General features: G+C 33.2%; 1 protein-coding gene across 1 annotated transcript; it reads right to left on the reverse strand.

Moving 5' to 3' along the window:
- Positions 1-1,225: 1,225 nt before the first annotated feature.
- Positions 1,226-16,823, reverse strand: LOC149423201 (uncharacterized). Its single transcript, XM_089632911.1, has 3 exons — positions 16,528-16,823; positions 4,778-4,959; positions 1,226-4,634 (listed from the first exon to the last, which is right to left on the reverse strand). Exons 1-3 carry the CDS (start codon positions 16,577-16,579, stop codon positions 4,281-4,283), a joined length of 588 nt encoding a protein of 195 aa, XP_089489037.1. The 5' UTR covers positions 16,580-16,823; the 3' UTR covers positions 1,226-4,280.
- Positions 16,824-27,101: the final 10,278 nt, after the last annotated feature.

The raw sequence follows: 27,101 nt of genomic DNA on the forward strand, positions 1-27,101 counted from the left end.
AAAACTCCATAAACTGACCATTAAATCGAATAGGCGCAAATAACTCATTTTTATGTCAAAATAAAACAATTATTTCGGAAATATTATTGACGGTGCAAAAGTAAATTTCCAACTTTATGAACATAATACGGACAGTAAGATTTAAAAATTCACGCAAGTGGGTAATTTTTTTAAGCCACCGAGAAAATAATACTAAAAACATTAGGATATTAATATAAGTTTTCAACAGTAGGTAGGTACCGTCAGTTAACATTAAAATAAACGTTGGCACCACGGTTTTACATTCAATGTGCAATATGCACTTCTTCAAACATGTCAATAAATACTGAATGTATAATACAGGGTGGGGTAATGACCCAGTTTTTAGGAGGTATAAATAAATATTAAATTCCTTATTCCAGGGTGTAGGGAAGACACACACATTCTACAGATAAATATACATAATAATTTTTTTTTTTTAAATAAACTTAGAGACTTAAAACTTTTTTATATGTATATAATCACAGACATAGGAATTAATAGACGAGAAGATAATGGCGAGGGGTAAAATCAACTGTTGAAGAACGAAGGGAGTGAAGCTGACTGTGATTCGTCAATAAATCAATCTGACAGTATATAGGCATCTCGCATTATAATATCACCATTTACTTCTTAAAAGTAAAATCTGCTTTTGAATGAATAGACATTTTTACATGGGAGCGCAAATTACTCGCCACGTTATGAACAAATTTGCGAAGTCCAAATTCGGCAAAACAATTCGGTTCTCTTTTCAGAGTCGAATATTTCGTTTAAGTATTTAGTTAAGACACTATTATAAATGTTCATAATTTACTTCCCAGCAACCAACCAGCTTTGTGTTTCGCGTCCAGACGTTTCTCGATGTGATAGTAACAACTGATTCATATTATACGATGTGAATATGCTTAAAATAAAGTGAAATAATGCTTATATATGGAATGTAATACGACAATTGGGTTTATTCTCTTTTTCACATCTATTTTTACAAGTTTTCATAGTAGAAGTCAACATTTTGCCGTGTTATTTCGTAAAATGAACCGATGATGCCTCGACCATAGTTCGCACAAGAATGATGACGTCACGTTTTCAAATTTCACTTGAGGCCATACGCGAGCACAGCCGGCTCCAATGGAACCGGTGTGGGGAGTGGGGATAATACGCTTTTAATCACTTAGGGCAGGTCTACTAATATTCATATGTCTATGTATATAATCCTTTTCTTCAATAAGTTTTAAATACCACTTCAGCAAGATGGCGGCGTTCAGTATCAATACACTAATGTATTCTATTTATGAAGTTTTGGGTTGCTTTTCTGCACATTTCAAGGGATTTGATGGATATTTCCTCGATAATTCGGGTCTTCAGCTCTTCTCAAATGTGGGGGCGATGTGAGAAAACTTTCTCCTACAAATAATCCCACAGAAAAAATCCAAGTGCTTAAATCTGAAAAACATTAAATCTAAATAATAAAGTCGAGGAGGGGATATTCGTCTATTGGAACTACAGATCTCCAGGATTAGTATCGTCACTCAATTGTTGCAATTTGTCGCTGCAAGAAAAGCAGCCCATAACATCAGAAAAAGACAACATCAGTGTATTGCAGCTGAAGGCCGCCATTTTGCTGAAGTGGTTCTTAAAATTTAATGAAAAAACTGGTACTACATACAGATCATAATAAAAATGTTTTAATAAAAGTGTCTAAGGTTATAGTTATAAGTTTATATTTTATACCTCCTGAAAGCCGGGTCATTACTTTTGCCCCATCCTGTATTACATAAATTTGTTAAATTTTCATACAAATTATATAATTGTGTAGTTGATCTTCTAATAACCCATTTTGGTTATAATAATTAAAGATAATATCAAAAATGTTTTCTAATAGTAATATAATAAGTTCGCCACTTCATTCAGAGAGAGATATAAATAAATATAATATGTCTGCTACATTACTCAGAGAGAGATTTAAATAAATATAATATGTTCGCTACATTACTCAGAGAGAGATTTAAATATATATATAATATGTTCGCTACATTACCCAGAGAGAGATTTAAATAAATATAATATGTTCGCTACATTACTCAGAGAGAGAGAGATTTAAATAAATATAATATATTATGTTCGCTACATTACTCAGAGAGAGATTTAAATAAATTTAATTAAATAACGTTTACTTAGATCCTTTAGAAAAACCTACTTTCTAAATAGTGAGATTACTAAATAATGTGCTCAACAAGGTTCATAACATTACCAGTAATAACTAATTAATTAGAGATTGATGGAAATTATTTCAATTACAGACTAATAGTGAAACTTATATTTGAGTGGTCAAATTCGTTATTTCGACTTATAAAGTACCTATGTAATTTTTATTGAAACAACAAGATAATACTTACAAATCTAAACGAAACATGAAACAGAACAAGACATAGAAAATGAAAAAAGATAACGGTCTCAACTGTGAATCGAACCCAGGATCTCTGTCTTACTGGGACAATGATTCTAACCACTCGGCCATTACTATACATATGTTATTTTTGTCGATCTCATATTTCAAATTCAGAATTTTTAGGGCAACTAATTTTTTGCAGCTATCTTTTTGAATGATCAAAAAGTTTGAAACCTAGATAGTGTCTCGGATAAATATGTCCGATTTTTTAAATTTGATTCTGAATTTGAAATATGAGATCGACAAAATGACTTCGATTCACAGTTCAGACCGCTATCTTTTTATTTTCTTTGACTTGTTCTGTTTCATGTTTAGTTGATATTTGTTATAATCATCTTCTTCTTCAATGATATAAATTGTTTTGTCAATTTTATGACAGATAGTTAAAATAGTAAAAAATGGTAAAGACTCAAAAAAATGGTTAACTTATAAAACAAAAAACTTTCCAAAAAGCCACGTAGTTGAAAGTTACGTAGGTTAAACGTGCATCCGATTATGGTAAAGTCGGACAAAACATACCTACGATCTACTAGCATATTACATAAAATATAAATAACTATCGAAGTAAATATATTTTGTATCAGTAAGTAAATAATACAGTTTTAAAGTGAAATTTTAATAAATACCCAATAAAGGTGAAAAAATGTGACAAAAATGATGACGCGTAAATGATAACTAAGAATCAAAATCAATTCAATTCCGAAATAGTTATTACCTGTAACTAGGAGGAATATTAATTTAATATGCACAGGTAGAGATACTCGGAGGTAAAAAATGAACGAAGGTATAATAATATTATGTTATGTTAATAAATGTGTTCCTACCTAAATTTTATTATATTTTTCAAACAAAAGCGATGTTTGGTTCCACATCGATACTTATTATTATTTCATGACATTAAATAAAATCTTTGAAGATCAGTTTTCTTTTCTCACTTAGTAATTATGTACAACACTTGAGATCAATTACAGTTCGTAACACAATTCAACCGAATGAAAAGTGCGGAATTACCACGAAAATAACATCACCATAATCTGAGTTAAAATATTCGTGGAATCGATCAAACAATATTCAAATTGCTCTTTTTTCCATATGAGTCCTGTTGCGCACAACCACGAGTGAGAACAGCTGTCAATAGGTTTCAAAATGTGACATTTTTTGATTGATTGTGAATTGTGGTAGCAAATCAAAGGTAGATAGTTTTTCTGGCACGTTCATCAAAATCAAATGATGAATGAATGTTGGTACTCTTTGTTTCTTTATAATAGGCCTGCAAGATATTTTAAGAGATAAACTTAGGTGGCTGGATGTACAGGCATATTCGTTTTGAGCAAAAGGTACTGGATAAAAACGCAAGGAGACCAACAGGAGCTGAGGTGATTCCTAGTGGCGGTTAGGACTCTCCAAAGTTTAAGAAAACGACGAAGCGCTTCACAAAAAAATGATTCTCTTCTCACCTGCCAGATTTTTGAAACCGCTAGACAGTCACCATTTCACTTGGAGAAGTAGGTAAAAATATTTTATATCAACATAGTTGTAAAATTTTTTTGTGATTTAACACAAAACCAACAATGTGACGAGTTTTTATAAATTGTAAATTCGTCATCCATACATATATAACATAATGTTCTCAAGGTCTTTAATATAATTTGCAGTAACAAATAAATGTATTGCTAACTGAGGGTATGCAATAATGAGGGCGTGAAAGTTTGAACAAGATTTGAAATAGCTCAACCATCATACATGTGATAAGTACATAAAAAGTTGGGTGCGAACCTTAAAATGAACAAATAAAATCAGAACATTAAGAATATCATAAAATATTGATAAAATTACTTTCGTCCATGAAAACTAACGAGGAACCGCATAAGAGGAGCAAATGAACGAGAGTACCATTTTGGTTTCTTGAATTGAGATACATTTCAATCAGGATGGAGGCCAGAATAGAGGCCATGATGTTGGAATTTTGGAAGAGTTTTCCCGCCCTGCCGGTACCGTTGTTGCAGAGATTGGTGTCGCAGCAGGAGGTGCAAGCGTAGATCTTGGTTCGCTCCCCGATGATGATGCAGCCGGGTTCGCAGTGCTTGGTGCAGTTTCTCTCCAAGGACCACATCTTCAGAGTAGATGTGGAGTTTTCGTTGGATGTTGTGTAGGCGAAACGCTTCACCTGCAAGGGTCAAATGTAAAATTTCCAAAATACACAATGAGAATATCACATACCTTTCCAAAGGTAAAACACTTTCTAAAAAAAAGTCAGCAAATTTTTGCCGAAGAATAAAGCAAGGATACTAGATATATATATTGCCGTACCATGCATAAGCGCTCCTTGTCGTCCTTGCACTTATGGCTCAATGCCGTGTGGTTCCCCCTGAGGTCTGAGCACCTGTCCCCCTGCTCCATGGTCTGACACCTGTAGCACCACAGGTCGTTGGCTGGCCTCTCGGCGGCCGGAGTTCTGTGCACGCTGTTAGGTTGCAGCAACTGCCCGTGGACTGTGAAAGAACAAAAACGAATGATTTACCTTTCCTTCTTAATTTATATATTTATTGTCCTGAAGAAGGTTGGGAACAACCGAAACCGGTCGACATATATAATAAAATAAAGTGGTTTAAAACAAAAAAAAAACTTTTTTTTTTTTCATTTTATTAACCTTTCCGTTCCCGACGGGAGAAGGTCCCCAAAATTCATCCCATTTAAATTTCGTAAACACAGTTTTATATTGGAAATTTAAGCCTAAATTAGGCAAATATTTGGATCACGAAACACGCCCACAAGGCAGTTACTGCCTCGTTAGTGATGCACGCCATCTCACTCGCTCGCGCTATTAGTAAATCTGCGTGAGGGGGTATATTCATGCCGCCCGTCACCCGTCGTCACCTGTCACACGTGGTCAGTCCAACACCACCCGTTGGCCGGAAGTAACAGTGGTCGATAATTGGTTGAGGTTTTTTTTTCATAAAAGTAACTATAATATTATGATAAGTATTTCACCAAAACACATTAAATGTGTAAGCGATGAGAATAATATACAATAAAATTAGGAGTTTATGTAAAAAATGGCACCAAACGAGTCCCCCTCGTGCCAACCCAACCTTTGATTTTTATCAAGGCAAGCCAAAGGTTAATGAAAATCAACAGGAATAAATCTATCATGCTAAGTACAAAGAGTATAAGTCAACATTTAGGAATCAATATGAAATTTATAAGGATGATTACTTTTATTACGTAAATAAATAATATATAGACCGGTCGGTGGCCGAGTTGACATCGCGTTTGGGTCCCACCCAGGCATAGTGTGTTCAATTCCTCGGCTGGCTCTCCATCACAACACAAGCAACATTTTCAGCTTACTGTGGCGGTAGTAGGAGTTTTTCAAATATTGTCAGGTTATTTGTAACCTGGGAATGTTTGACTTTCTTAAAAAAAAAATATATTATATACTTATATAAATATATTTTTTAACAAATTTATTTTTTAATTAGTTATTTAAACAAATAATCGTATGAGTATCAATTAACTTGCACTTTTAATACCAATCGAAAAAATAATAATTTCAGTTGGATTATTATAAAATTTTGCCTATTTGGAAATAAAATATATTTTTGAGATTTTTTTTATTTTGATTCTACCTAAAGATTTTGTCCCAGAGGTTAAAAAAATTAAATAAATTGTAATGTATTTCTTTTTGTACTTATACTCTTAAAGTATAATATTGATAAAAAATATTACGTAAATATTGGAAAGGTTGATTATAAAGTTAAAAAGGAAATATTACTGTTACATAGCAAGAATAAAGATGGCATCTATATTCTACATGTTGGCAAAATTATAAGGCTGAAAAAAGGGAAGGGTTGGGAGAAAGAGCATTAGTGGATTGGGAAGTACCCGGTCACTTGCCATTCAGGCAACGCGTTGCAACGTTCCGATTTGTATAAACACCGTGTAATTAATTTGGGAGGCGGGTTTGGGTACCTATTTATTGGATAACCTTAGAACTCTTTACTGCTCCTTGGTTCGCCCCCATCTTGAATATGCTTGTGTTATTTGGTCTCCTTTTTATGCTGTCCACATTCGACGCATTGAATCTGTTCAACATCGGTTCTTAAGAGGGATTGCTAGGAGGCTAGGTTTAGAAAAAGGCAAATACTCATATGATGAAATTGAACGAACTCTAAACCTCTCTCCTTTGGAAGTCCGTCGGGAAAGAAATGACCTCATTTGCTTCTTCAAAATTATAAATGGTATTATTGATTCACCTACGCTACTGCAACTCATTCCCTTCAATATCCCCTCGCAAAGACTCAGAAATAATGAACTGCTCTTCCTCAACCATCATTCGACAAATTATGGATATTATTCACCATTGTCCAGAATGTGTAGACTGGTCAACTCAAGTCAAAACGTTAACTTTTTTGGGATAAGTCTAAATGATTTTTGCCAGTCGCTAAACAAGTGACGGAATATTAAGTGTCCTGTGGTCCTGACCCACGGCGTATTCTTGACTTAATTCGACTTGTCACTTTATTTTCTAATATTATATCTACCATATGTCTTTGCTTTCATGTACCTTTGTCTATTCCTATATTTTGCATTTTACTTTATTCGTGTTATTATTTTGTAATTTGGACGATGTCCGTTAATAAATAAATAAATAACCAACACTTCTGCCATAGGTCACCCCAAGTGGTTAGTTTGGTGGCAGGGGTGCTCGGGCTCAACGTGTGAGATGTGTTTAGAATGCGCCTACCCACCAGCTGCGTGGTGCTCCAGATCGGGAGAGTCTGGTTTGGGGAGACTCTTTTACCTCTCCAAATAGTCTGTCGACCTTTCGACGCAGTGCGACTGATATATTCATACGTCCGTCACTCCTGGATACACTAATCTCTAGATTTCTACCCAACCCTCATACCCTTTACCTTTGCAGAACTTCCTCTCCTTCCTTTCCTTAAAAAAAGACCCTCAACACAGCATCCCAAAAGATCAGAGACCCCCTGATTTTAATAGAATAGAATTATTCTCCTCGGGGCCTCTTATTTGAGGTCAAGAAAAACTTTACTAAGGTAATACATTAAGGCGATGCACTACGAAGTAATGCTAAATCACGTGATTATGCACTACGAAGTAATGCATAATCACGTGATTTTGGTTTGAAAATTTGATCATTATTAAATCAAAATCACGTGATTTTGGTTTGAAAATTTTATCATTATTAAATCAAAGTCACGTGATTTTGGTTTGAAAATTTGATCATTATTAAATCAAAATCACGTGATTTTGGTTTGAAAATTTTATCATTATTAAATCAAAATCACGTGATTTTGGTTTATAAATTTGATCATTATAAAATGCTTTAATCAAATACTGCGTGTAGAACACATCTCAGCCTTAAAAATATCGAGTATTTTTACAGGGCAGAAAAAATAAAGTACTTTTAAAACTGCTTTAAAGTGTTAAATCTCAATATTTGTTTCTATGAATGCAAAATAAATCCGCTTTTTGCGGTGTTTTTTCATACATAAATCAGCACAAGAGGCTGGTGTATGGCAGGATTATAAACCGTATCGACATTTAAAGGAGTGTAATTATATATTAGCCGCCTGATTTCGAAAATTACACGATGAGGTGCGTCGTCTTAATAAGTACATAGTCATGGTTTGAGCAAATTCATTTAAACTTTTCTCAAACGCTGACACTGGCCGAGAATCGGTGATAAAAAGGTGGTGTCAAAATTAAAAATTGGACTGATTGTCAATTTGTGTAAGTCAGAATTATCAGGGGTCAAACAACTAGCCCTAAAGACAATAAACAAATTAACTCCACTTTTCACAAATATTTCATGTTATCCCTCTCGGCAGTTCTAAATAAAAAAGCATTCAAGCAAAATTCTAAAAATATTAAATTTTTTGATTGAAAAATGACGAGTCTTTAATTAAATTATCAATGAGACTCACAAAAAATTTAATTAAGAATCTCACTCAAGAAACCATATTATTTATTCAAATGCTACCATGGAAATGTGCGGTTTGGGAAAAGTATTAATAGGTCTTGAAATGAGAGAAGTTCCAATAATAATAATCACTGAAGAGCAAAAACCGATAGAAGTGTATTGTTGGTAGGTCTATGTGCACGTAGTAAGGTCAATTTTAATCTACTTTGGTTGAAAGAAATAAAAACATTAAAGTTTTGATATTCGGTATTAGAACAGAAATTCAATTGCTGACTTTTGTGTGCCGCAAAAGTTTTTTTTAAATATTGAAAACATCTGTTTTTATTTCAAATCGTTATAGATAACATATTAGAAGTGTCAGTGCTAAGTGATAATAAATATAACGAATCTCGCTGATTGTGTCGTCTATGTGAACGATATCTCTTTTGGGAACTATTAATTGTTAGTCCTTCACAATTACAAGAAAGTTTCTAAGAGTAAGAAACTTTAAAATGTTTATCCACAGATGTTATACATATAAACCATGTTAATTAAGTTATTAGGCACGTCAAAACAGAATATTTCGTGGAAGTTATAGCATTTGAACTTGGCAGAGAAAAGATTAAAGTAGACTGAACGCTAATATCGTGATTATTTTTTCAAGTTGCGCTTCTTCCGTTGATGTTGAATTATTACCTTCCTCTCAGGGACAATATCCTTATTATTAGCCAAATTATCGTAGTTTTCGGCGTTTAGTTTTGGGGTAGCAATTAAGTACCGGACATCAGTAACTAACCGTCGCGGCGTCGCTTCGTTTCAAATAATATTAATGAGGTTTTATGAATTTCAATTGCCAACATATTAGGAGGTACTAACTGAAACGTTTTCCAAAACGCTGGCTAAAGAAGGAAGAGCAATGCGGCATAGTAACCCAAAAATGAATTTCTTAGTACTTCATTTTTTAACGTATTTTTATAATTAGATTTCAGGCATGGGTAAGTATTTTGTTAGATTTTGTTAGCAATTTTTATTATTATTAAAAACCAATAATTTTACTGTTGAACTAAAATGTAAGACATATTTAGCTTTGTGAAAACTGTGAAAATTATCATATAAATTGTTTAAAAATTGTCATTCACTGAAAACTGTCCCACGAAAAAAACTTAATTTTTTTGTGGATATTTGTTTTTGTGAAAAAGATCCTCAAATGGTGAATTTTTATTTTTTTATGCAGCTACATAATTTTTAGCTTTTTATATCCGGTGTATGTCTACCAAAACTACCATAGTAATATTTTATTGCTTAAGTACTAAAATTTGGATTTGAGAATGAAGGACGCAATGGGATCCCTGAAGCGTATGTATATTGTATAATCATGTACTACCGTGTCACAAATAGAGATCTAGAAATATTACAAGGCTAACATAAGCGTAGAAAAAAGACTAAGAAAGGAACCTTTTGATGGTTTGGACATGGATAATATTTCCTTAAATCGCGATCAATCATACAAACCCGACAACCCTGAAAATTGCTTATCTTTCAAGATCATTAAACAGATGGTAGATTAATTCAACGCAATATTTTAATAATTATACTTGAAAATACTCCGAAATAATTATTGCTTGATGAAATATATAGTATGTGTTCTGAAATTGCTCACAATCTTTGGTTCGTTGGATGAGTTAGTTACTATGAAGGTCTGCATAATATAAACCAAAACCCAAGCAGCATTTAACAACGCATACACATACGCTAGCTGACCTGCAGGGCTGAACCTCAACTTATGGGAAAGGAACGAAGCAACCGCAAATGGCGCGAAACGCCGCTTTTAGTTTCTTCGTTCCTCTCCCGTAATTCGTTCCTTAGTTCGTAAATGTATACTTACCATTAATGTAACGTGTATCGCTCACTACATAGAGTAAATCTATAATAACGACATTTCCATATCGTATTAAAACAGTAACATATACATCTCACCCGCAAGGAATATATTATTATTTCAAGTTAATCCACTTAAGATCAGTGGCATAACGATAGACGCTTTCCCACGGGTAAACACGACAAAAGGCTCCGCGATTTAAAAAAACTGTACAATTTCATGGCTTCTCCCAAAATGTACAGGTATAAGTACTGTTTTAAAATTCAGATTGGAACAATGTAAGGGCAAAAAACAAAAAGTTTTAAAGCTATGGGGAAAAGTAATGTCGCGCAATGTCTGTGCAAATTTTGAAACGGTAAATTGAATTGAGACAATTTCCACATCTGGGGTACCTGTTGCAAAAAGAATAGTGTAACAAAAGTAATGGATTGCCAAGACTTTTCAAAGGTGATGTGTTTTTTTTTTTATTTTTTTTTATTTTTTTTTTTCGAAACAAGCAAACACATTGTGTATTTATATTAAGTAAGTATTTTTATAACAGTCCTGATGATAGTACGGAGCTACCGAAACCGGTAGACTTTAAAACATCAATAAAGTGACTTTAAACAAAGTGTTTTCTTTTTTTATTATTTATTTATTTATGCATTGAAATCTAAGAAATAAAGGTAAGTACACGAATATAAAACGGAAAAATTTTAAAGGGGTTTATTAAAAAAAAAAACAGTTTCTAATAAAACGAATACTAGATGCGCCTCTGATTTTGCGATCCGTCAATTTAAAGATGTAAATTATTTCTGAAAATAGACAGGGGTGGTGCCTAAATGTATTTGTCTACGTTTAAAATGCCTCAACCTCAAATCCTGCCATAGTCTGTGCAAAGCCTCCGTCTTGGCAAAGACTAAAGATTTAATTAAGTTTCTTATATGAAATTGGTTCTATCTTTACTGGTCTGACAGGGTTAATGACGAGCCATAACTCAATGACAATACTTAATCTCGTAACTCTTTGACTAGATTTTAAAATTTCGCTAAAGCTATCGTTTATATTGTTTTGCATCTGCAAAGGGAACAAAAAACAACGAACAAAGCAGTTGAAAAACATCAGTTTCTAAAGTGCCATCAAAATACATTATTTATATATAGATTAAAACGTAATAACCTTACCCAAAGATATTACGCCTATCAAACATTGAAGACTTAAAGTACCTAAATAAACTGCAATATACATGTAATTTAAAAAAAATATTTAATATTCGTATTTTTTACAATGAATATACAACGTAAAGTCATATAGTATTAAAATATAAGTAGGTTAAAAAATTACAATAAAGAATAACGCAGACATATTTAACTACGCCCAAATACTTTACTTTTTAAAAGTTTTACGAAATCGAAGATTTGAAAAAAATCGCAAAAAAATGCATCGTTTGGCCCAAACGTAATAGTGAAGTCATCAGGCAGTTTACTGAAAAAAATTCTGGTGCAGTTCTGATTTTTCCAAATTTACTTTTTCAGAAATGATGATTACGAATTCGAGTTTTGCCAACAAAAGAATGGTTGGAATTTGGGTTATAACTTTTTTTTCGCCACGCGAATCGTTTGGCCGTAATTGCTATTTGAAATTTGCCGAACGTTCGGCTTACCCGTGCTGCTTTAACATCAAGAAACCATCCTATATGTGGGCAATAAAATTATTATCTGTCGCATTAATAAATTTTCTGTCTACGTTAATAAACTTTTTGTACGGTAAAGTACTTTGTGTAAATAAGGTTTCATCTGTAATATTTAAATACGTTTTAACTAAAAGATTGATTTTGGGAGGCGGGAATAGGTACCGCCAACCAGGGAAAAGAGCCAATTTCACAATAAGAATATATCGACAAAAAACTAAGAGAATTTAAATGTAGCAGTTTTTTATTTATCGTTATTAATTTCCATTAACTAACTTAAATGATTTTTTAAGTAGTGTCATTAGTAACTAGTAACCAAGCGAGAAAAACATTATGAAATAAAAGATAATAATCATTGTGAACTGTACAAGTCACCTAACCTAATGATAATGCAACCTACAATCAACAATATGATCATATTAGGTGCCTACATACATAATATTCAGGTAGTTTTGTCCGCTTTTAGGTTAATGATCCAATATGAAATTATATCAATTGGAAAATCATCAGTGTCTTCCTCGACATCCAAAGATAACAAGGCGTCAAGCAAATCATTAGATAATTTACCATGAGCACTATCAACACTATAATCCAAGCACCCCAAAAAACATAAATGTGGAAAAAAATAACTTCGTTAGAATTGGTTTTAAAACGCTCCTATTTAGCTCCTAATGACTGGACAATAAGTGGGATTACATTTTTCTGTCGATTTCCATGTTTAAATATTCTAATACAATATCGTTAAATACCTTATAATGAATATCTTAACTTCAATCTGCTCTCTTGGGTAGCGTGTAGATTTTAAAATGAAATACTAACCCCGTAATAGTACACAACTGCTGATCCTGTACAAATCGCAAGTAGATCGGACTGTTGAATTGGGCAGCCATCTGGTCTGGAGCCCCCTAATACTTGAACAAAAAAACATTACTCTGCAGAAACGGGAGGTCCGGTCTATAGATTCCCCTAACTTTACAAACGTATTGAAATCTTTGGAGAGCAAGCGTCGGGTGGAAATGCTGTGTTTGTTCTACCGGTATTTCAATAGAAGATGCTCCGAGGAACTAGAGTCATTGATTCCTTCGGCATGATAGTGGGGAAAACGCCAAACGCGCGCCCAACATTTGTATACTGTTGACATTATGTTACTCACACGAGGACGGGCAGTTTCTACGAATTGTTCTTGAGTCCACAGCAAAGACGAGGAACGATTTGCTGGCCTTGTGTTTCCTCCATCATACAACATGGGTATATTTAATGCATTCACTCCTTGCTCTCAAAAAGACCTTCAACCCAACATCTCGAAAGATGACACAATCCCTGAGGGTAATCATTTTCCTCAGAACCTCCCATGTGGAGTTAATGTAGAAAAATCAGATCGTAATTTTGATATTTTCTGTGCTGAATTCTGAGCTGTAATAAAACACGAAAAAAGCTCAATTTATTCATTTTTCATCCATTAAGTATCTTTTTCGTTAACAATTCACTGACTTTGTAAGTGCGGGATTTCCAAGACTTTCGGATGTATTTTGAAAATTTAACGAACGAAACAATGTAAACCCGCCGAAGTAGCAAAAACTGTGCCGAGCCTCTTGAGAAGTAAAATATTAATGCTGAGGAATGTTCTAATAATTCCTTTCAGAAATTGTTATAAATTGTTAACAAGTCTTTATAATAATAATAATAATAATAATAATCTTTATTCCAGGATGTGGGGAGGTTAGTGCAATCCCACACGTCCCATATATGTATACATATTTTTTGTACAGTAGGTATGTGAAATTGAAAAAATATATGACTGCTTAGCATTATATCAAAATGAAGTTTCTTATACCAATAAAAATATCATAAAAGGCTTGTAAAAAATTTTAGGACCTACCACAAATTTATTAGTTTCACGAGAGAAATTTATTTTACTTACGAATAATCAATAGTCATCATACTCTTGTTAGTGTTTTTAGACAGATAAAACTTACTGATATGAAATATTGTTAATTCATTAAAAATATGGTAAAATTATTCGTTCTCCTGTCAAAATGGGACTGGAGGCTTATAACGAATGATTCGACAAATTTCATAACAAACATTAGTAAAGCAGTTATGAGGAAGTCGTTTTCTTAAAAATAATAATATTTTCGCATCTCGTCCTTTATATTTATTCGGACACGGCCACCTGCACCGAACACATGTTCAAATATATTCTGATTAATATTATTAATGATATTTTATTAGGAAATGATCATGTATTCACATTTTTGAAAGTATCTTGATAGCTCCGTGTAGAGGGCAGAATTAATTCCTCGTAGCTTTATCACAATTTCGGCATATCGTAAGTGTAAAAAGTAAGCGAGAGATATGCTAACGGCTTATCTAGTTAGTAACTAACGATATTTAGAGGAAAAATACATGATGGTCCCAACTGATCCCAACCGTCTAGAACCAGTGAGACTATGCCATCCCCAATTGGGGTATGTTGTGAGACTGAAGGTAATGGGGAGGGGAAGGAGATGGAAAGAGAAAGGTGGGGGAGTTCTTGACTATTCAGATCTCCGATCGGATCTGAAGTCCTGCATGGTTATGAGGTAAGGCTCTCGCCTAGCAAAGCGAAGGTCACGGGCTTAAATCCCGATGTTCGCAAGTAAATTTTATTTGATTAATTTGTGTTGCTTCGCAGTTTACTAATTTGAAATAATATATAGCATATTTGCGGCACGTTCCAGAGTGGAAGATACTCTCAGTATCTCCCTAGTGTAAGACCACTATTCAGAATTGAAACGTTGCTTGAAATGGTTTTGGCCGAGTTTGATGACCATATCTGAAAAGCCAGGTACTTTCTCACCTTCCTCTTCCCCATATCCTTCCTATCCCAACCTATCTTAACCTTCACAACACACCCCAATTGACGATGCCATTGTATTACTGGCTCCAGACGGTTGGGAGCAGTTGGGACTCAAGTACGGTTTCACATAAAAAAAAAAAACTTGTCACCAAACACGGCCAAACCCATTTTGAGCAACGTTTCAATTGTGAATGGTGCTCTTACACTAGGACGATATTGAGAGTATCTTTCACTCTTGAACGCGTCTCAATTATACCATATATTATTAAAAATAAATAAATTGTAAAATAAAACAAATTAAATTTACTTGCGCACGCCGGGATTTGAACCCACGATCTCAGATGGATGAAAATTTATTTTATTGTTTCTCTTGCTCTGGACTTCCAGAAAAAAAGTAATAGATGAATAATGATGTTTATATAATTTCAGGTCAAGCTGGGTTGCGGATGACAATGTATTTGAATTGCATGGTTAAAATAGCTTATGTCTGCAGTTAAACAATTTTTTTTTAAAAAGTAACCACCGCATTTTGTACCCATAGTGAACTAAACGCTAGGTTTTAACTCAAAGCATCAACCTGGCTGAACTTATTCGATCAGCTGTTTAAACGGAACGTTTGAACGTTTGTGAAACGTTTATCCTAAAAACAGAATATCGGGACAAAGAGTCGGGCAAACTATACCAAAGAAACAAGAAAAAACGTTAAATTCTAAAAAACGTCAAATGAATTTCCACGAAATTCTCCGAAAATCAATAAAAAATTGTTTTATTTTTCAAATTCTAGTTTTAGTTTCAATCCTTTTTATTTGTAGATAATAGCCATTATTTAAAAACTAAAATAGCTTTCATCAAAACTTAATATGACTAATACTGTAAACGTTAAAATAATATTATGGGTAAACTTGTCGAATTCCACTGCACGTAACAAAATTTAAAAAGAACTTGGTTTCACTTAATTACTACAAGAAATAACTATTTATGTCGTGGAAGATGATAAAAGACGCATTAAAGTTCAATTTTTTTTTCTAGCAAAGTTATATTTTAAGGTTAGGAAATATAAATAAATTATTAAAATTAACACTCTAAAATCATATTTTATGCATGACTTAAACCCCCGTCTTAAATAATTGTCTGCATCGGATAAGTTGATATCGAGTGTTGTTTTTTTTAAAAAGCCTTTGCATGCATCGGAATTCGACAAGTTTAACATTTTATCCTATGATATTCTTGCTTTAAATTCTTCTCGCAATGATAGATAATATTTTATATTGATTCATGAAAAATGAAATTTCTAGCCGATTAAAGTAGATATTTTTATATTTGAGTTAGGTTGCATATCAAAAAACTTTATTACAGATATCGATAAACCTAACCTAATAGTAATATACAATTTAATTTAATCTATAATTTTGGCGCTACTCAAAATTCTGTTTGAAGTAATATTATGTCTTATTTTTTCAAAGGATTAATTTGAAAAGGTACATCACTGATACTACAATTTCATGTGTAAAGCTATTGACATAGCTGTCACTGACATTAAGAAAGGGGTTTGTAGATTGGATATGCAAATCAATTCACAATTTTGATATAATTGCTGGTTTTGAAATATTTTACAGATTTGTAAACAAGAAGCAGATTCTGAGAGAATTTTTCGTACTATTTATTATTAATACCCCTGCAATACGTATACTTAAAAGGATTTCTGGAAGTCGGAGGTTAATGTAATTAATAAATATTATTTACTGACCTGTTGAAACATGATAGAAGACTATAAGAATAAATCCCAGAACCGTTATCATCTCTATTATTGTGGAAAGCCAGGATTCCTATCGCCAGCTCTCCCTGCTAACAGATGACATTTAAGTTCCTCCGACACAGAAACCTAAACATCTCATTTAAAAGCCCGACACTTCATCTAAGCACGCATGTTTCACTATAAAACGGTCTAAACAACTCATATCTAGCTATTTTACTTCATTTTTTAAAGGTTTTATTGTGAATTCGTTATAATTCAGCTATATGAAAATGTTATACTGTCAACGGGCGGCCATGTTGGTTTCAATATGGCAGCGATGCAGATTTTCCACGCGTGCGCAGAGAGGGAAATTTAGTGCGCAAATGCCACAGTACGAATAATTTCCCGCCAAATTTAACAATGACAATTTACAGATTGATGCTGTTAACATGCTGTTAACTTTGCAGGCGGTCGAATTGGAACCAAAGACCAATTAGTTTCATCAACAGTGTAACATCTTCAGGGCACAAATAAAAATAATTGCATTTAAAAAAATGGCAATATTTAACCAATATTATTTTATTTCCTGCTACTTCGCAATTCATTACGAGTAATTCTTTTGAATGTGGGTACATAGTTTTTTAGTTTGGATAATTTGAATCCTATTATTTTTTGTATCCACCGCAAATCTAATTTTATCAAGCTGTTGAGCTACTGAAAACAATATTCCAAGCTGTGTTGATAGTCGGTAGGTTTACAAAAAGATAGGGAAAATTAAGTATTCCATTATCTTCCATAACCTAAAATTAACACATTAAAATTATCATAACCTAAAAACGAATGTTTCTTTGTTTAATCCATACTCTTTACTACACCATTCATTCGATTTTGCTGAAAATTTCAAAATTTGTTCTTATTAGTGCCAGGAGTGTTTAGATAGTGGAATGAATGGTAGAATGGTAGACTTAACTCATTATCTTTGTACTGGAATCAGATACATAGTCGATTTAAAGTCGACATATTGTGGTTTTTAACAATAACAATGTGGTTTTCAGGATAACACAATAACCTGTTCTAACCCGTGACCTCTGGATTGAATTAGTAATCTTTTAAATTTTCTGTCGATTTATCGGGGCGATTCTAAGATAATGAACATTAATCTATGAATTTATATTAATAAATGTAAATGTTCGTTTGGTCGAAATCTTAAATCGCCGTAATTTCTTCACCAATATTAATTTTGAAATTTTGACACAACGTTGCGTTCGAATACGCGCGTATTTTTTTATATACTTATATTATATAGATGTCACATGTGAGAGGTATAAACATTTTTCGTTTGTTAAAAAAAAACGCCATCTTCATTATCTGTGCCACAGCAACGCGTGGCGGGGTAAAGTTAGTTTCTAATAAGGGAGATAACACGTGAAATTTCTTTATTGAGTCATGAAATGATACACAGCGACTATCTTGTTTAAATTTCAAAGGATCACATTACAAACAGAACTCAATATTAATTTGCTTATCACATGCGACATGATAGGTAAACTCTGACCTTTCTGATGTTCCTAATCGATACCCTGGGTAAGGCAAATATATATATATACTTGCAAAATGTCATCGGACTACCTGAACACGGACACGAGGCAGAATCTCTACCAGTGAGGGATTCTGGATTCGTCGATGAAAAAATACGTTAATTTTTGGACCAAAAATATATATTTATAAAAAAATACTGCACAGGTTATTAAAAGTAAAAAGCTACAGTAAATTTATCATTATTTCATTGTTTTATAGTTACCCCGGAAACAGCGGTGCTGTAATTCTAATCAGTCGTTGTCTATATCTAAGTGTTTATACATAAATGTGTCTATACCTGCAGGAGGTCCATGGTAGTGAAGAAAATTGACATGAGATGTAAATGGGGGTACAAGAGAATGGATCCCACTTAGGCCAATTTTACACCACATATTTTGGAGATATCACTTTTTTGTGGATTCATATGGAATAGTTCAAAGCACAACAATGATGTGATATCTCAGGTGATTCTTAAATATTGACGAAGATATCAAATTCTGGGGAAATTTAAAATACTATTCTAATGTAAATCTCAAAACAATCATATTTTTCCGTAGGAATTATTTTTTTCGAAATTCCCTATCCACTATGGATTTGAAAATATTGTGGGAAATTTAGTCCAGTCAGTGGGGAGTTTTACCTTGCAAAAGGTTAGGTAGTAGCGATTTTGATATATGTTGTTAAGATTGGGACTCTAAGGAAAAAAAAAGTTTTCGACCTTGGGAGGGTCGAGCTCGACCCGCCATCTTGGATTGAAGGTGCCAAAAATTTTTTTTTTCAAAATAATTGTGAAGTGGTCGTTTTTACAACCAAATTGTACAAGACAAACTTAAAGACAACTAAATTACCTACATTTTTTGTAGAAAGTTTTTTTTTGTAAGTCTAATAGGTAACGAGTTACAGTGGCGGAAATGTGAATATTTTTCTGAAAAATGATGAAATTCCCAACTTTGTAATTTTTTCGGGTTATTCATTACATAATTATAATAATTTTGTAAATTCATTTCCAAACCACCATGAGGTAGGGAACATGGGCATTTTTTACTGTGATATCCCCAGTAGGTCTACTCCACAGATATACCAGCGATGGTAGATTTCTAAATTATGTTACATTACTATGAATTATGTTACTATAAATTATGTTACTTAATAACAGTCTTCGTCATCAATGTCATCATCTAACTCATTGCCTGTGATACTGAGATTCTGGCCTTCCATTGACAAAATCTCTTCTTCTTCGTCCTCGACGTCCTCTGGCGAATTTCGGCATGTTTGACCATTACAGCACCCACATACAATAGAACACTTCAATCCAGCTTTCCTGCAGCTACATGCAACACCGCATCCTTTTTTACAATTGCATGAAATAAATTTTAATAAAGTCTCGGGTGCTGGTTTCTTTGTCATTCTTACTGGAATAAGCCCGTTGGTGTCACGTTTCCAGCCCCAGTTTCTGGATTTTTTTGGATTCCATACCATTTTTGGACTTGATGGTACGTTCTAAATGCATGGTACCGTGCAGTGTCGTTCGTTGGTGGCAAAGAGGCAAGATTGAATTTGCTTTTTGTTGTCGACTTTGCGAAACGTTTGTAGCGGACTTCTTCCAAGGTTTCCTTATCCATGTCACCCCTGTACAAGCAACAAGAAAGCGTGTTCCTGCAACTGCTATGTCTTCTGGTGTTGCATCATGTTGTTTGAAGATTCCTATCATGGCATTGAGTCTTGTGTCGTTTTGCACAAGCGAACAAAATTTTGTTTTTCCTTAGTTGAAGAAGGACGATGTTGTATCGCAGCCGCTAAAGGCATGAAGAAACAGAATATTCTCAGCCGCCTCTTTGTATTTCACTCTATTCGCGGAATACAGTCTTTCAAAAGTTTTGCCTCTCCCGGGTTTTCGAAGATATATACTACTTTTGGGTGGTGCTAATGCTGTCAACAGAACTAGGAGATCAACGTCTTCGCCAATAATGAAAACAGCGTCATATGATGAACACAAGGAAATCGCAGTATTGACAATCAACTCATCAGCATCTTCTTCAGCCTGCTTAACTGTAAAATCATCCTGTATAAATTGCTTTGTAAGCATCGAAATCAGACGGACTTTGTTATTTTCATTGGCTAAAAATCGTTCTTGTGAAACTTGAACTGGCATTGTTTCACCGAAAAGAACATCTGCAGACATGAGCATCTAGGCAACGTCCTGTAACCAGGACTCAATCAGTGTTGCCAAGTCAGCTGTAGACTAGGATCCCACTATAACAAATCAACGTCATCGAGCACACGGATGATGCTATATAAGTATATTGTAACGTAGAAATACGTTAAAATGATATTGTGTAATATTTTTGTACAAAATTTATAAAGAAAATTGGGATTTTACAATTTTTTGTCAAAATTTTCTTCTTTCAACCGCTGTAACTCGTTACTTATTAAACTTACAAAAAAAAACTTAGCTCAAAAAATGTAGGTAATTTAGTTGTCTTTAAGTTTGCCTTCAACAATTTGGTTGTAAAATCAACCAATTCATAATTATTTTGAAAAAACCAAATTTTGGCACCTTCAATCCAAGATGGCGGATCGAGCTCGACCCCCCCAAGGTCGAAAACTTTTTTTTTTCTTTAGAGTCCCAATCTTAACAACATATGTGAAAATCGCAACTACCTAACCTTTTGCAAGGTGGAGCCCTTTTTTATCCCCCACTGACTGGACTAATTGGGGAGTTATTGTATTTTATAATATTATTTGGGGAAGTACTGAGCAATCGAGAATACCTCATACATACAAACCCTGAAAAATCAATATTAGGAAAGCAGGAAGTCTACCCAAAACAGAAAAAATCGGAACGTGGTCTACGGGACAAAAAGTTTGGGGACCTCTGCTCTAAATGTAGGTCTCTCACCATGACAATTTTTAGAATAAATCACTTGAAAAACACTTTAAATAGGTGTAATTTATTAAATTAAGTAATTTATCAAGAGTTTTGTTTATTAAATTAAGTAATTTATAAAATGTTGTAAATATCAAATGAAGTATTTTTTAACAGAAACTATAACAATAATCTCTTAAAGTGTTTTTTACTATATTAAGTAATTTTTAAACATTTTTACTATCATTATAATTAATATTTTTTTATAATTTAAGTAATTTATGAAAGTGGCATTTATCAAATTAAAAAATCTATGAAATGGTTTTAATAAATTAAGTCATTTATTGTTTTGATTATTATGATTATATATGATTATATTATATTATGATATATTATGATTATTACGCAATCTGAAGCCAATTATAGAAAAGATATAGACGCGTAAAACCAGACGCCCTCGACTTGTAGAATTATTATTGAGCCTACAGAATTTTAAAATAATAAATCTTCTCGGTCTCGCCTCTGGTCTACTAACGATAAACATGTGAAATTAGCATGAAACCGCTTCGCTGTGTTGATTAATTCATATTTACATAACGCCTTTAAACTATATACTCCATGTAAGTGAGAACTTTCATTATAAAACACTAAACATAAGATGAAAGTCAGCTTTTCATACTATAGTTGTCTACAAAAAAAGTTATTCAGGTAATAAGAAAATAAATAAAGTGTCCAAAAGTGTTTATTTATTTTTGTTCGCAAATAAAAAAGCTAGATTTTCTATTTATTATGTTTTGTTACGTGTTCATATTGGAACATTTGAAACCAATCTACATAAATATTTATAATTCTAAGTTACGTAAATAATTTTTAAAAATATAAAAAAATTTCACATGCACTATTTTGTGCAACTTTAGGCGTACATATACTTTTTTAACTAAACTAGATTTACATAAACTCCATAAAAACCTGTACACCTGTTTAAAAGTAAACTCTGCCGGTTTCGAAATTATTACCCAAAGAAAATCCCTATTCATCTGCAGTCGTTTGAGTTAAATAAAAGAGGATGCTGGGAGTCCTTGACACCCTTTGGCTAATGAACACACACTCTGCAATCATAAAAGGAGATTTTTACAAACAAAGGAGTCTACTCTCTTTGAAAATGGCGTCCCCTTTGAAGCTCAAAAAAGTTTAATGAACACTGCAATGGTGTTGATGGAAAATACGCCTAGCTAAAAGCGAATATTCTGAATTAATTATTTATTATTCAAGAAGTCTGGGTCTTCGTTTATTATATAACTAGCTGTCGTGCACCCAGCGTTGGTGGGGGTTATCCATAGGAGATAGATATATACCAAAGATATTAGAAGAACGAGATATGCTATGTTGGCCGCCGGACCGTAGCCGGAGTACTACCTAATTAGGGTACTTTGAACGGTATCGGGACGTGTACGCACAGAAATCTGTTCTATGTATTAGTGCGGATACCTTAGCGATGCCTTAGCGTAAGCGAAGGTGTGCAGTAGTATTGGTGAACAAAACCGGCGACACTCGGCAAAACAATTCCACTCAGTACGAACTGCGCATAGCACATCTCGTTCTTCTAATATCTTTGATATATACCATTGCGCACTTTTCTGTAGGCCTTTTTAAGATAGACAATTCCGTATTACATTATTTTGATGTATCTCATAAGGTTTAGCCAGCGTTAACAATGTAAGCGCCCGAAAATATTTTTTTCACAACTTGTTGCAAAACATCGACTTTTCTCAACTTTCTATTCACATAGAATGCATGTTTTTCACACATAAACCTTCCGGAGGAAATTTTCTAAATGATAGTAGAGGAAATTCTTGAAAATCCGTATCGCAGCTTGGAAGAACTACGACCTTGTTTTATTCTATTTATATAGATATCGTAAGTGATATACCGTTATAGGTGTGTTTTGGGCGTGTCCGTGTGCATAAAGTAAACTCAGTGTTTCCTTATATTGTGAAAAAGATTAATTCTTTCATAAAAAAAAATATTTGCTTGTCCTATGCCAGACTAGGAGTCGAAAGGTTTCACTTAAATTAATGGTGTTTTCCAATGTACCGTAAAGAAGAACTCAAGAAATGCCTTCGACATACATTTTGATTGTTCGCTGTCACTCGAGTAAATTATCCTTAGAATCCGATTATTTCTTACTTCGAAATCGCTGCATGATCACTGATTTTTCATAGTAACACGATTATTTTTTTGTAACACGAAATCACAGAACACAAAACCATTATTCACTCAAAAAAACAAAACACAGAAGACAATTCGAGCAACCTGTTGTGAAGACTAACTTAGAGCGAATGACGTTTATACAAGCTTTTCCGCCCCAAATTTCAAACAAAGACTTTGACGCAAATATGTTCTAAAAGTTACTTATCATACTTTATATACATACTTTCATTCCATAGGTTTGTTACACATAAGATTTGTAACAAGGTGTGTGCATCACTTTACTTGCATCGCATCTATGGTCTTGGTGTGTGGGACCTTTAAGTACATACACATTGTCAATTTGCTATTGGTCAAATTGACAGCAATGGAATTTCGACTAGGAGAGTTTCCAAACCTGAGAGAGCAAAAATCTATGATTTGAATTGGAACTAGTCGCCATTCTTTGATCACCAGCCCAGAGCAGCGGGCATTCCTGTTGGTTGAGGTTCGACGAACACATTCGCCAATGTTTGTGAGAATCAGCTTTGCATATGGAGAATTGACCATTGGATTGATGTAATCGAATGGCATCTGCCGACCCTGATTGGTTGAGAGGGATCCTTTTGGAGACCAGCAGCGTGAGGCTGTTTTGCATTCGACTACATCATTATTTTTTGGATAAATTGTAGACTGGGACAGTTGCTGTGAAGAACTGGAATCTACTGCTTCGCATCAAAAACGAACTGATATCACACCTTTATTTTACCTATGCAAGCCCTTTGCCAGACAGATTAAATATTAAGATGCTAATTAATTATTTTTTTTATGTCTTTTTTGTGGTAATACATTTTAGTATTCTTAAATTTTTTTTTTTGATTTATAGATAATAAACCCATCCTTACTTTTATTTGTTTCCACTTAATCCCACGGTAACAGGTTCTTACTTCCAAGTCAGTGTGGTCACCGCATACTTGTGTTTCAATCACTCGTGCAGGTAGATACATTTACCGGGTCGAGCGCTAAGTACAAATGGTTAAAAAATCTCTTACGACTGAGCAATAGACAAAATATGAGATTCAGCAAATATTTGAAAAAAAATGTATTTTCATTAAAACTGTGTAATTTTCATTTTAGAGGATTCACATACCTGGTATAATCATAATTACGGTAGAATTCACCCCCGATTTCTAAGAAAGTTCGGGCTGGACATTGTCCCGTGCAGTGCGTGTGGTTGACAATTCTGACTAATTGTGTTTGCCACGTCTTGTTCCTAGCCACTGACGGCACAAGACATGCCTTAAGGCGAAGCATAATGCTAAATCACTATTTGGATTAATTTTTATAACGAATTGTGTACATTATGAATATCAAAAAATATGCTTTAGATAAATTGAAGGTTTTCCTATTGTTTCGCTTGAGTAGAATACAAATAAAATAATAAATTACTCAATAAGAAATATTTTTTCAATAGAAATGTATGAACGCGTAAAGGAAACAACTTTAATACAGTATTATAGCTAAGATTATCTGTGATAGTTTTAGTTTATTAACTTTTTTGCTTTCGTAAAAAATTATTTACAAAATAAAATAAAAAAAGTTTTGTTCTTGAAATCGCACGTTTCCAGACTCCATTTGTAAAGCGATTGTAATGCTTATTACCTACAATATAAGGTATACCAAAAATATACACATTTTTGGCTTATAGCTTCCTCTTAACGCGAAATCTGTATATCACTTCGACGAGCAAACCATGTGACAATATTTTGATACCATGTAGGTTCAAGCGTGTCCTAAATAAACTGATATCTTTTAAACATTGATCGCCACGAACTCACATCGAAAAAACTAGAACCTGCGCAGAAAAATAAACTTCGCCAACGGTTCAGTCTAACGTGATACTTTCTGCGCAAGGCGTATATATTTTTTTTCTAACCGGATCATCCTCAGGCGTTCTCCCATATTTTATGTATGCATTCTCTTAATTACAGTATCAAGAAGCGAGCAATTAGCGCGCCATTATAAAGAGGACTAGTTATTTACAATTTGATTTTATTTTCGAAGACTAAATAGTAATTCTACAGTGCGAATTGCCAGGAGTCTTTCATTTACTGACAAATTACTGAAAGGAACACGCCCACGCCACTTCCTCCGTTTCGCGCAAGTTTATTTGGTCACCTCGCCCTTGTGGGCAGGTGCATTTGTCTTAGGTTTGTGGTTCCAGCCCATGTTCTGCCGGGGTAAGTAAATTCAAAGTGATCACCAAAATTAACACAATTTTTTAGAAATGTATATGTTTCCAAACACGTTCCCATCAACCCTTCAGTATTTTCATCACTTTTGTACTTTTTTAAATGTTTTCGGTACATTTTTTTTAATTCTCCGTAAAGAATATTTTTTAGAAACTAGATAAAATTATCTTTACGACGTATGCATTTAAAATCAAACGGTATTAATAATATAATAATAATATAATATTTATTTATTTATTGAAAAATTATTATTTTTCGTCGTCATCTTTCAATTTTAATTTTAATTTTAATTTTAATTTTAATTTTAATTTTAATTTTAATTTTAATTTTAATTTTAATTTTAATTTTAATTTTAATTTTAATTTTAATTTTAATTTTAATTTTAATTTTAATTTTAATTTTCATTTTAATTTTAATTTTAATTTTAATTTTAATTTTAATTTTAATTTTTTTCTTCCTACCTATTGCAATAACGATGAGTTAGTTACACAACTTATTTTAGGACGGGAGGAACTTGCAATGCAAATGTGAGAGTTAATACGTTAAATTTCACATTGGTATTTTGATATCAAAATTATAAGCTTCACCCACAAAACAGTACACGAATAGAAAGAGGGAAATTAAGTAGAACAAACAAGAAAAAACAAAAAAGGAAACAAACAGGGATAAGCACAGAGCCAAGGTAAGCATTTACCAAAAGGGACTAATCCATTGTACCTTTTTGTACCGTATACATATAAAATAGATTATGCTCGATTACTAATTTTAGAATAGTTTTGTTTAGATATATTAATATTATCTTCTTCTTCAATGATGTATAATATTGGCAGGTATAAACTTGAACAGTTATTAAAAGAATAGTAATTCCAATAAAAATGAATAACTATTTTTTACTCTTTTTCCTATTCCTGTTCGCATAGGTTTCAAATAAAAATATAATCGAAACATGCAAAGTTATTGCTCAATTGCGTCATTAATGTCAGGAAACGTTATTTAAAAAAAAAGGTTTTTTGAAACATCCAACTACTGTTGACAATGTTTTTTTTAGCTAAAAGCTAATAGTAGCCATAAAAAAAGTACTAAGAAGTAAAAGTGTGTATTTTGGTATCCTATCTCCGGTTACACAAATACGCTTCGTCAATTTTCCATAAGCCGGTGTAAGAAGCAGCAATTTATTGACAGCAATGTTTTCTATCAAACAGATTTTTTATGGTACTTGATTGAATTGTATCAAACTGTTCAGTTAAATTATTGTCCACTGCAACGTGAAGCCAATAACAGAAAATGTCTCGCTAACTTTCAAGCAATGCGAAGAACGTATGCAGAAATTAAAATAACAACTTAAGAGTCTGTTTGGAAATAAAAAACAGATTGTTTGATCTTTTTACTAAACACCACGAGATTTTTATGCTAGTCCTGGGCTAAGGGATGATAAGGATAGTAGATATTTTCATCACGGTCACGGCCGGCTTTACTGAATCTGTCTATGTATCCACCAACCAAGTGATGAGTGTAACCAACAGGCTAAACTAACCACTTCTGCAAAAAGTTTAGTTCAAAATTTTACCATTTTTTGCACCTAGTACAGAGGCGACCAAGTGCCTATTTACTACAACTGAAAATGAGCGATTTGGAAACATATTTTTGTTATGTAGCAACACAATTATGTGAACAAGCAATTTTCAGAGTAATTGGCAAAAAGA

Source organism: Hesperophylax consimilis, chromosome 6, assembly GCF_061612785.1.
Source record: "Hesperophylax consimilis isolate HC1 chromosome 6, BYU_Hcon_1.0, whole genome shotgun sequence".
NCBI classification, from domain to species: Eukaryota; Metazoa; Arthropoda; class Insecta; order Trichoptera; family Limnephilidae; genus Hesperophylax; species Hesperophylax consimilis.

What these genes read in the sequence shown, in the direction of transcription:
- LOC149423201 (XM_089632911.1), bottom strand. Translation starts at nt 16,579, where the DNA reads ATGATAACGGTTCTGGGATTTATTCTTATAGTCTTCTATCATGTTTCA. An exon ending in CTTCTATCATGTTTCAACAG is followed by an intron (nt 4,960 to 16,527) that starts GTCAGTAAATAA and finishes GTTCTTTCACAG; the next exon opens with TCCACGGGCAGTTGCTGCAA. An exon ending in ACAAGGAGCGCTTATGCATG is followed by an intron (nt 4,635 to 4,777) that starts GTACGGCAATAT and finishes TGACCCTTGCAG; the next exon opens with GTGAAGCGTTTCGCCTACAC.